Source organism: Erythrolamprus reginae, chromosome 6 (assembly GCF_031021105.1).
Source record: "Erythrolamprus reginae isolate rEryReg1 chromosome 6, rEryReg1.hap1, whole genome shotgun sequence".
NCBI lineage: Eukaryota > Metazoa > Chordata > Lepidosauria > Squamata > Dipsadidae > Erythrolamprus > Erythrolamprus reginae.
Genome location: NC_091955.1, coordinates 13,289,060 through 13,301,603, shown reverse-complemented (window position 1 = coordinate 13,301,603; position 12,544 = coordinate 13,289,060). Strand labels below are relative to the sequence as shown.

General features: G+C 41.6%; 1 protein-coding gene across 1 annotated transcript in view; it reads left to right on the top strand.

The window, feature by feature from the left end:
• Positions 1 to 12,544, top strand: part of LOC139169313 (rho GTPase-activating protein 8-like) — a 104,376-nt gene that overhangs the window by 29,769 nt on the left and 62,063 nt on the right. The window contains exons 3-6 of the mRNA XM_070755288.1: positions 5,262 to 5,310; positions 6,235 to 6,292; positions 7,103 to 7,194; positions 9,929 to 10,069. Coding sequence (XP_070611389.1) covers positions 5,262 to 5,310; positions 6,235 to 6,292; positions 7,103 to 7,194; positions 9,929 to 10,069 — 340 coding nt within the window. The remainder of the gene's footprint in view (positions 1 to 5,261; positions 5,311 to 6,234; positions 6,293 to 7,102; positions 7,195 to 9,928; positions 10,070 to 12,544) is intronic.

Sequence of the window (12,544 nt, the reverse complement as noted above, 5' to 3'; positions counted from 1 at the left end):
TACTCAGCTGCTGCAAAAAGATCGCACAGACTGACTACAAGCATAGACATGATGCTGTGGCACAGATGATCCACTGGAACTTGTGCTGGAACTACCATTTACCAGTGGCAAAGAACTGGTGGGATCATAAGCCCGAAAAAGTGGTCGAAAATGAGCAAGCAAAACTACTGTGGGACTTCCGACTTCAGACTGACCGAATTCTGAAGCATAACACACCAGACATTGTGATCGTGGAGAAAAAGAAAGTATGGATCATCGACATCGCAATCCCAGGAGACAGCAGAATTGAGGAGAAGCAGCTAGAGAAATTAGTGAAATACGAAGATCTAAAAATCGAGCTGCAACGACTCTGGCATAAGCCCGTGAAAGTGGTCCCAGTGGCACTTGGCACGCTGGGTGCAGTGCCAAAGGATTTCAGCGGACATTTGAAAACCATCAGAATTGACAAAATCTCCATCTGTCAATTGCAAAAGGCCGCTTTACTGGGATCGGCAAACATAATTCGCCGCTACATCACACAGTCCTAGGTGCTTGGGAAGTGCCCGACTGGCGATGAAATACGAAATCCAGCATAGTGATCTCGTTTGCTGTGTTGTACTGACATAATAATAATAATAATAATAATAATAATAATAATAATAATAATAATATATGAGTCGTTGTCAATCATCCGAATATAAATCATGTGACTGTGGAGAAGGTGCAAAGGTCATTAAGTGTGAAAAACGGTCATAAGACACTTTTTCCAGTGCCATTGTAACGTCCAGTGGTCACTAAACAAACTTGTGAGTCAAGGACTGCCTGTAGTGTTGCAGTTTCAGGATATAATGTGCTCAATGTTATAGAACCGTAATATTGAACCTATGGCGCATGAGCCATATTGGTTGCCGATCAATTTCCGGTCACAATTCAAAGTGTTGGTTATGACCTATAAAGCCCTTCATGTCATCGGACCAGAATATCTCCAGGACCGCCTTCTGCCGCATGAATCCCAGCAACCGGTTAGGTTCCACAGAGTTGGCCTTCTCCGGGTCCCGTTGACTACACAATGTCATTTGGCGGGACCCAGGAGAAGAGCCTTCTCTGTGGTGGCCCCGACCCTCTGGAACCAGCTCCCCCCCGGAGATCAGAACTGCCCCCATCCTCCTTGCCTTTCGTAAAGTTCTTAAGACCCATCTCTGCCGTCAAGCATGGGGGAACTGAGACATCTCCCCTGGGCCTATACAGTTTATACGTGGTATGTTTGTGTGTATGCTTGCTTTTAATAATGGGGTTTTTAGTGTTTTTTAAATTATTAGATTTGTTCTTACATTGTCTTTGTTATTGTTGTGAGCCGCCCCGACTCTATGGAGAGGGGCGGCATACAAATCTAATTAATAATAATAATAATACAACAGAAGGCAGTCCCACAAGTAATCTGGTCCGGTGCCATGTAGGGCTTTATAGGTCTATGAGCTACGAAGCTAAGACGATAAAATCAAGATTATCCTTAGTTGGAACCTCATGTTTGATGTATACAAATTTGCAAGAAAATAGAAACTTCAACTTTGTGAACTGGGTAGAATTTCTGCCACTAGAAAGATGCACTTCCTGTTCTCAAACCAAGGAAATTGGTCACACCACCCATTTCCTGAGCTTGATTTGAGACCACATTTGTTACTGGCTCAAATTCTAAAAAGCCAAGAAATGATAACACCACGTTCTAAGACCAAAGTCTTAATTTAACTGTGTTTCCTGATCTCCTTGGTCTTCCTTCCCATTCGGATGTAAGAAATAAATAAGAAATCCCAGCAACCGGTTAGGTCCCACAGAGTTGGTCTCCTCCGGGTCCCGTCAACTAAACAATGTCACTTGGCGGGACCCAGGGGAAGAGCCTTCTCTGTGGCGGCTCCGACCCTCTGGAATCAGCTCCCTCCAGAGATCAGAACTGCCCCAACCCTCCCTGCCTTTCGTAAACTCCTTAAAACCCACCTCTGCCGTCAAGCGTGGGGAAACTGAAACATCTCCCCCTGCCTATGTAGTTTTTGTGTATGATATGACTGTATGTATGTTTTTATATATTGGGGTTTCTTGTTTTTTAGACTTTTTAAATGTATTATTGTTATTTTAGATCCTAATTATTAGATTTGTTATTATATATTTGTTTTTATCATTGCTGTAAGCCGCCCCGAGTCTATGGAGAGGGGCGGCATACAAATCTAATGAATGAATGAATGAATGAATGAATAAATGAATAAATAAATAAATAAATAAATAAGTAAGGAAATGTATGGCTGGCTGCAGGACAAATAGCAAAGGAGAACAACCGATGAAATTGCATTAGGTCATAATAGATCGAAGGTCTTCAAACTTGACGACTTTAAGGCCTGTGGACTTCAACTCCCCGAATTCTCCAGCCAGCTCGGGGATCCCTATGATAGATTATAGAATAGATTAGAATAGGATAGAATAGAATATAATAGAATTCTTTATTGGCCAAGTTTGATTGGACAAACAAGGAATTTGTCTTTGGTGCATGTGCTCTCAGTGTACATAAAGAAAATGAAAATCACCTAAGTAAAAATTCTTTCATGTTCTCCCAACAGTCACATGGTCCAATCAGGATACAGCCATTTGCTAGATGCCTCCAGTCCCCTCCTTTTGGACCCCTGGTGGGAATGTCCTTGGTTCCCAAGAGAAAGTACAGTGATACCTCATCTTACAAACGCCTCATCATACAAACTTTTCAAGATACAAACCCGGGGTTTAAGATTTTTTTGCCTCTTCTTACAAACTATTTTCACCTTACAAACCCACCGCCACCGCTGGGATGCCCCACGTCCGGACTTCCGTTGCCAGCGAAGCACCCGTTTTTGCGCTGCTGGGATTCCCCTGAGGCTCCCCTCCATGGGAAACCCCACCTCCGGACTTCCGTGTTTTTGTGATGCTGCAGGGGAATCCCAGCAACACAAAAACGGGCGCTTCGCTGGCAACGGAAGTCCGGAGGTGGGGTTTCCCAGCGAGGGGAGCCTCAGTGAAATCGCAGCATTGCAAAAACACAGAGGTCTGGAGGTGGGGTTTCCCATGGAGAGGAGCCTCAGGGGAATCCCAGCAGTGCAAAAACGGGCACTTCGTCTGGCAAAAGGGGTGAGTTTTGGGCTTGCACCCATTAATCGCTTTTCCATTGATTCCTATGGGAAACATTGTTCCATCTTACAAACTTTTCACCTTAAGAACCTCATCCCGGAACCAATTAAGTTTGTAAGACAAGGTATCACTGTATTTTGCTTTGGCTACAGCACCCCCAGCTCTCTCTACTTGCCCCCTCCTTTTCCCACAGCTGGAGTTGTAGCAGTACTGAAGCCCCAAAATGGCCAGGTCAGTTTCAGGGTTGACACTGGCTCTTCTCCCAAGTCACAAATACACAAACTCTCTTGTGGACCATATTAAGCTAACTTTGGATGACTTCCAGGACTTCAGACCGAAAAGAGGTCAGATAGCCCATTGCTTCTGTATTATTGCCGTGAAAGCAACATGGGTCTGCTATGAAATCCCAAGGAGGCTTGGTTGAAAGCCAGCATCATTCACGAGAGGCAATACATTTTACAGTTGCCAAGGGTTGAGAATCACTGATTTAACGCTTCACTTTGTTTTCAAAAAGCTGCTTCTGGCCATGGAGATAAAAATCAAATGGTATGCATTGGGAGCAGCCCCCTGCCCGACTTCCTGAACTTATTATTATTATTATTTCAACAATACAACACAGCAAACGGGATCATTATGCTGGATTTCGTATTTCATCACCAGCCGGGCGCTTCCCAAGCACCTAGGACTGTGTGATGTAGCGGCAAATTATGTGTACCGATCCCAGTAAAGTGGCCTTTTGCAATTGACAGATGGAGATTTTGTCAGTTTTTAAATGTCCCCTGAGACCTTTTGGCACCGCGCCCAGCATGCCACGGACCACTGGGACCATTTTCACTGGCTTACGCCAATGTTGTTGTTGTTATTTATTTATTTATTTTATTTATTTTATTTATTTATTTATTTAATTTATTCATTCATTCATTCATTCATTCATTTATTTATTGGATTTGTATGCCGCCCCTCTCCGTAGACTCGGGGCGGCTAACAACAGTGGTAAAAACAATGGTTGTTGTTATTATTAACAACAACATTATTAACAACAACAGTGGTTGTTGTTGTTGTTATTATTGTTATTATTGTTGTTATTATTATTATCTCAAAAAAACAGTAATACACAGCAAACAAGATTGATATGCGGGATTTTGTATCACACTATCACAAGTCAAACACTTCCCAAGCGTCTAGGACTGTGTGATCTATTTTCGTGTGATGCGTGCAGATCCAAGCGAGGTGGCCTTTTGAGACTGACAGATCATGATTTTGTTGATGTTTATTGTTTTCAAATGCTGGCTGAGGTCTTTTGGCAAGTGTGCCAATTTTAAAAAATGCTTCATTCGCTCTGGACTGCCAAAGCCTCCTTAAGCAACACCAAACGGCTCCTCTGGCAGCCCAGAAAAGCCTGAGATGGCCGGGATTAAAGGGGGAATAGCAGGAAACTGGCCGGGCCTTCGTGCCGCTCTCAAATTTCCTGGGAAATTTTTCCGGGCTCGGGTTCTTAAGTAGAAAATTGTTCTTAAGAAGAGGCAAAAAAATCTTGAACACCCGGTTCTTATCTAGAAAAGTTCTTAAGTAGAGACGTTCTTAAGTAGAGGTACCACTGTACATACATACATGCATGCATGCATACATACATACATACATACATACATACATACATACATAATTGATTTAAAATTGACAGGATGGAGAGAACAGGAATAACATAGACGCAAAGAAGAGGTTGGGTTACCTTACTCTATTATCCACCCCCTCCCAGAATAACATGTCCCTCAATTGACTAGTTGGTAGGACCAAGTCCTTCAGGACCTTTTGGAAGGCCCAAAGTGTGGGTGTGGATCTCACTTTAGAGGGCGTGATGTGCCAGAGGATGGGACATGATAGAAAAGGGACCACACCAGGGGTCTTCAGCGTGCTCCTTCCACCGGCGTGAGTGGGGTGGGCCAACTCGATTGAGGTGAGATAACCTGGACCCATGCCATGATCATTGACCATTCTCTGATCAATGACATCTCTCATCATATTTTCTGACAATCTGTGCATTTGTAATGTAACAACCATGAATGACATAAAATTCAATAAATGTATACTAAGATATGATGACCTTTTTCATTTATTACGGGTTTTTTTTTGAACAGGCAACTTCTGAAAACTGAGTTGGGATCTTTTTTTACAGAATATTTACAGGTTCGTATAAATTTCTTTTTGGTTGTGATTTCCCTTTTACTGTTTTAAAATAGAAACATAGAAGACTGACGACAGAAAAAGACCTCATGATCCATCTAGTCTGCCCTTATACTATTATTTGTATTTTATCTTAGGATGGATATATGTTTATCCCAGGCATGTTTAAATTCAATTACTGTGGATTTATGTACCATGTCTGCTGGAAGTTTGTTCCAAGGATCTACTACTCTTTCAGTAAAATAATATTTTCTCATGTTGCTTTTGATCTTTCCCCCAACTAACTTCAGATTGTGTCCCCTTGTTCTTGTGTTCACTTTCCTATTAAAAACACTTCCCTCCTGAACCTTATTTAACCCTTTCACGTATTTAAATGTTTCGATCATGTCAGAAGGAAAAGGGGGGACATGAGAAAATATTATTTTACTGAAAGAGTAGTAGATCCTTGGAACAAACTTCCAGCAGACGTGGTTGGTCAATCCACAGTAACTGAATTTAAACATGCCTGGGATAAACATAGATCCATCCTAAGATAGAATACAGAAAATAGTATAAGGGCAGACTAGATGGACCATGAGGTCTTTTTCTGCCGTCAGACTTCTATGTTTCTATGTTAAATACCAAGATTTAAAGGACACATTAATTCCCTGTCTTTTCCTGGCCTCTTCTGAAAACTTCAGGCACTGTTAGGCTGTATAATTCTACCCCATCTGCCCCATTTCAAAGGGATTAAGACCTTTTGAAGATTTTTATCATTTTTCCTGCCATGATATGGTAAGATGGGAAATCCCACACCATGTAACGTTTTTAATTAAAGGCTGTGGACAATTCTTTTTTTCTGGTGACCTGTCATTAAAACAAAAAAAACCCTATAGTTAAAATACAGTATGTTGTGAAAATTGACCCTGTTTTGTGTTCTCTTTCCAGAACCAGCTGCTTACGAAAGGCATGGTGATCCTGAGGGATAAGATCCGATTTTATGAAGGTGATTATGAAGGGCGCGTGTATTATTATTAATTATTATTATTATTATTATTATTAATTGGATTTGTATGCCGCCCCTCTCCGTGTGTTTCAAAATGATTCCAGATAGGTGCTAACGGGACATAGGAATGCAACCACTATATTTGTTTAGAAAAAAAATAAATGTGGTTAAATGTGGACTCCAGAGGCTTCAGGGAAGCTTCCTGAAGCCCCAGAGTACGAAAAACAGCACAACAGGCAAACTGGAAGTCCGTTTGTTCAAACTTCTGGTTTGCCCGTTGGGCCGTTTTTCACTCACTGGGGCTTCAAGGAAGCTTCCCTGAAGCTTCTGGGGGTCAAAAATCCCCAAGGTCAAAAATCAGCTGGCCAGCACCCGCATGCACATTGGAGCTGACATAGGGTAACGCCTTGCATGCTGTCCAATGTGCCACAGGTTCACCATCACTGCAATAGAGTATTCCCTGAAAATACAGTGGTACATTTACTTAAGAACGTCTCTACTTAAGAACTTTTCTAGATAAGAACTGGGTGTTCAAGATTATTTTTACCTCTTCTTGAGAACCATTTTCTACTTAAGAACCCGAGCCCGGAAAAAATTCCCTTTATTTTTTGAGTAGTATATAAAAGTATAAATATATAAATATATAAAAATAATATAAAAGTATAAAAATATAAAAATAATATACAAATATACAAATAATATAAAAATAATATAGAAATATTTTAAAAATTAAAAAAAAAAATAGATAGCTTTAGAAGTTTTACAGGTTCACCGGTTTAACTTTACCTGTTGTTGTTTTTTAACTTACAGGACAGAAACTCCTGGATACGTTGGCTGAGACCTGGGATTTCTTTTTCAGCGATGTCCTGCCCATGCTGCAGGCCATATTCTATCCCGTGCAGGTAAAATGCAATTGTGGTGCTTTAGAAATCCGGATAAACCAGTAAATGGAATTCCAGTGATTGATGAAAGGAGCTTCAAGTCATTCGCTTGGCAGCCTGGCAAAACACCATGGAGGAAACACATTTAAAATGAAACTGTTCTTCTCTGCTCTACTATTCAGGTTATTTCCCTTGGCTGAACAGTATTTCAAATAAGAAGGCAAAAAAGAAAAAAGCCTTCGGTGCAAACATACTCGCTGTCTGAATTTTTTTTTTTTTGTTAAAGAGCCCAATATTTTTACAGGATCCCACAGCCGCATTTTGCAGGTCCAGTATGATGATGATGATAATAATAATAATGATAATAATAATAATAATAATAATAATAATAATAATTTCAACAACAACAACAACAACAACTACCATTTACCAGTGGCAAAGAACTGGTGGGATCATAAGCCCGAAAAAGTGGTCGAAAATGAGCAAGCAAAACTACTGTGGGACTTCCGACTTCAGACTGACCGAATTCTGAAGCATAACACACCAGACATTGTGATCGTGGAGAAAAAGAAAGTATGGATCATCGACATCGCAATCCCAGGAGACAGCAGAATTGAGGAGAAGCAGCTAGAGAAATTAGTGAAATACGAAGATCTAAAAATCGAGCTGCAACGACTCTGGCATAAGCCCGTGAAAGTGGTCCCAGTGGTACTTGGCACACTGGGTGCAGTGCCAAAGGATCTCAGCGGACATTTGAAAACCATCGGAATTGACAAAATCTCCATCTGTCAATTGCAAAAGGCTGCTTTACTGGGATCGGCAAACATAATTCGCCGCTACATCACGCAGTCCTAGGTGCTTGGTTAGCGCCCGACTGGTGATGAAATACGAAATCCAGCATAGTGATCTCGTTGGCTGTGTTGTACTGACATAATAATAATACTAATACTACTACTACTACTAATAATAATAATAATAATTTATTAGATTTGTATGCCACCCCTCTCCGAAGACTTGGGGCGGCTCATAACAATAATAAAACAATATTACAATGAGTATAATTCAATAAAGGCTTGTTTGGTGTTTTGACCATTTGGAGCTTCTCTGCTTCTTTGGGTAATAGATCCATCTCATAGGGGATAAATAGAATTAGAAGATTAGAATTCTTTATTGGCCAAGTGTGATTGGACACACAAGGAATTTGTCTTTGGTGTATATGCTCTCAGTGCATATAAAAGAAAAAGATACATTTGTCAAGAATCATAAGGTACAACACTTAATGATTGTCATAGGGGTCAAATAAGCAATCGGGAAACAATATTAATAAAAATCTTAAGGATACAAGCAACAACTTACAGGCATAAGTGGGAGGAGATGGTGATAGTAACAATGAGAAGACTAATATTAATAATAATGCGGGCTTAGTGAATAGTTTGACAGTGGTGAAAGAATTATTTATTTAGCAGAGTGATGGCATTCGGGAAAAAACTGTTCTTGTGTCTAGTTGTTTTGGTGTGCATCGTTTTGAGGGTAGGATTGAAGCAATTTATGTCCAGGATGAGAGGGGTCAGTAAATAAACACAAGAACAGGGTTTTTTTCCCGAACACCATCATTCTTCTAAAGAAATACAGTGATACCTCATCTTACGAACTTAATTGGTTCCGGGACGAGGTTTGTAAGGTGAAAGGTTTGTAAGACAAAACAATGTTTCCCATAGGAATCAATGGAAAAGCGATTAATGCGTGCAAGCCCAAAACTCACCCCTTTTGCCAGCCAAAGCACCCGTTTTTGCGCTGCTGGGATTCCCCTGAGGCTCCCCTCCATGGAAACCCCCACTTCCGGACTTCCATGCTTTTGTGATGCTGCAGGGGAATCCCAGGAGCGCAAAAACGGGCGCTTTGCTGGCAATGGAAGTCCGGAGGTGGGATTTCCCAGCGAGGGGAGCCTCAGCGAAATCGCAGCATCACAAAAACACGGAGGTCCGGAGGTGGGGTTTCGAGGACTTCCGTGTTTTTGCGACCCTGAAATTTCGCTGAGGCTCCCCTCGCTGGGAAACCCCACCTCCGGACTTCCGTTGCCAGCGAAGCGCCCGTTTTTGCACTGCTGGGATTCCTCTGCAGCATCGCAAAAACATGGAAGTCCAGAGGTGGGGCATCCCAGTGGCGGCGGCTTGGGTTTGTAAGGTGAAAATAGTTTGGAAGAAGAGGCAAAAAAATCTTAAACCCCAGGTTTGTATCTCGAAAAGTTTGTATGACGAGGGGTTTGTAAGACGAGGTATCACTGTAATTCCTCTCCGAGGACTCGGGGCGGCTCACAACATATAATAAAACAATACATAACATTTCGGGTCCAATTAATTAAATAGAAAATAGAAAACTAAAAACCAATAAAAAACCAGTGATTCCCATTCAGTCAGTTTCTCTCTGTCCATTCATCGGCCAGGGGGCAAGAATTTAATGGCCCCAGGCCTGACAATAAAAGTGAGTCTTAAGACTCTTATGGAAGGCAAGGAGGGGGAGCGCAGTGCGAATCTCCAGGGGGAGCTGATTCCAGAGGGCCGGCCCCCCCACAGAGAAGGCACTTCCCCTAGCGACATTCTCTGACGGGACCTGGAGAAGGCCAACTCTGTGGGACCTCATCCTTCGCTGGGACTCATACGGCCGATGCCATGTAGAGCTCCAAATTTTACCTCCGCTGATGATTTTTTGTGTGTGTTGACCAGTGTAATTAAAAACATTTATTTGTTTCCTGCAGGGGAAGGAGCCCCCAGTCCGTCAGCTGGCCCTGTTGCACTTCAGAAATATTATAACTCTCAATATAAAACTGGAAGACTCTTTGTCCCGTTCCCGCGCGAGGATTCCACCTTCAATTGTCCAAATGTTACTCATCCTGCAGGTATGGGCTTTTCTGGCACACCCTTTGGTTCACATTTAACTGGATTGTAGGCTTTTGGTAGATTTATTTTATTTATTTATTTATTCATTTGTCCAATACACAAACACATAGGAAGAAAAATAGACATATAGTAATGTATATAAGGGTAAATTGAACTTAGAGGAGAGGATATATGAAAGAAAGAAAATATATCTGATAAGTGAGAAAAAGGAGAGACAATTGGACAGGGGACGGAAGGCACACTAGTGCACTTATGTACGCCCCTTACTGACCTCTTAGGAACCTGGAGAGGTCAATCGTGGATAGTCTAAGGGAGAATTGTTAGGGGTTAGGGGTTGACACTATGGAGTCCGGTAATGAGTTCCACGCTTCGATAACTCGATTGTTGAAATCATATTTTTTACAGTCAAGTTTGGAGCGGTTCGTATTGTTTGAATCTGTTGCGTGCTCTTGTGTTGTTACGGTTGAAGCTGAAGTAGTCATTGACCGGTAGGACGTTGCAGCATATGATCTTGTGGGCAATACTCAAATCGTGTTTTAAGCGCCGTAGTTTCTAGGCCCAGGATTGTTAGTCTATTTTCGTAGGATATTCTGTTTCGAGTGGAGGAGTGAAGGGCTCTTCTGGTGAAATATCTTTGGACATTTTCAAGGGTCTTGATGTCTGAGATGTGGTATGGGTTCCAGACAGATGAGCAGTAGTCTAGGATGAGTCTGGCTAAAGTTTTGTAGGCTCTTGTGAGTAGTGTGAGATTGCCTGAGCAGAAGCTGTGTAGGATCAGGTTTACAACTCTAGAAGCTTTTTTGGCGATATTGTTGCAGTGGGCTTTAGCACTTAGGTCATTCGATATTAGTATTCCAAGGTCTTTTACTGAGTGTGGGTTGGCAGTGAGAGATTGTTTATTCAGTTCGTATGTGCAGTTTGGATTCTTTTTGCCGATGTGGAGGGTAGAGCATTTGTTGGTTGATATTTGAAGTTGCCAGGTGTTAGACCAGTCTGAAACAAAGTCCAGGTCTTTTTGGAGAGTGAGTGTGTTGTCAGTGGTGTTGAAAAGTTTCACATCGTCGGCAAAAAGAACACAGTTGCTTTCGATATGGTCACAGAGGTCATTGATGTAGAGAATGAAGAGAGTAGGACCTAGTACGCTTCCCTGGGGAACGCCACTTATGACAGGGACGGGGGTGGAGATGGCGCTACCAATGGGGCAGAAAAGCCAAGAGGGCCATCACGGATCCAAATTCCGGCCTCTCTTGTACACAGGAAATTCTTGACATGATTGTTCACTCAGTGACCATTTGAAGCTACAACAGATCACCCCAAAAGATACTTACGATCCAGATTTGAAGTTCTGATGGGAATACACACACACACACATGCACACCGCAATCATGTGACAGCAACATTTTATTTTATTTTATTTATTTATTTTGTCAAGTACATATTGGTAGTATACAAAGAACTAACACTGTTTATATACATGATATTAGTACTAATGAGATTGAACGGGTCCAAAGACGGGCTACAAGAATGGTGGAAGGTCTTAAGCATAAAACTTACCAGGAAAGACTTAATGAACTCAATCTGTATAGTCTGGAGGGCAGAAGGAAAAGGGGGGGACATGACCGAAACATTTAAATATGTTAAAGGGTTACATAAGGTTCAGGAGGGAAGTGTTTTTAATAGGAAAGTGAACACAAGAACAAGGGGACACAATCTGAAGTTAGTTGGGGGAAAGATCAAAAGCAACGTGAGAAAATATTATTTTACTGAAAGAGTAGTAGATCCTTGGAACAAACTTCCAGCAGACGTGGTTGGTAAATCCACAGTAACTGAATTTAAACATGCCTGGGATAAACATAGATCCATCCTAAGATAAAATACAGGAAATAGTATAAGGGCAGACTAGATGGACCATGAGGTCTTTTTCTGCCGTCAGTCTTCTACATTTCTATGTAGTTTCTTCTGTAGCTTATTCTGAAACTTTATTATTTAGATTTATTTATTTATTATTTAGATTTGTATGCCTTGGATTTATCCATGGTTATCCATGGTTGGTCTACCGCGCCTCGAAAAGCTTACAAAATTATGTGCCAGCGGGTATCACACACTGGCGATTATGACGCCTATTTTGAGTGACAGGGAACCTCATCAGAGGGATGAAAGAGTTACATGCGGCTCCAGAGCCATGGGTTGGCATTCCTGGGTGGAGAACTTTTCAGCTCTTCCTACATTCAGGTTTCCAGGCACCAGCCTGGCTGATGTAGCTTTTCTATTATCTTCTAGGAAGTGGGCGAGGCATCCAAAGTAGATTACACAGCATTTGAGACAACATGATCTAAGATGCTTGTCTGTTAAGTCATGGCTGAGCACTGCTCAGAGGCCCAAAGAAATATGCGTGTCTACAGATAAATAAATGGGTGACATTTGTTAACTTCATCACATTTGTTGCCATTGAAAATCTGTATCACATTTCAGAG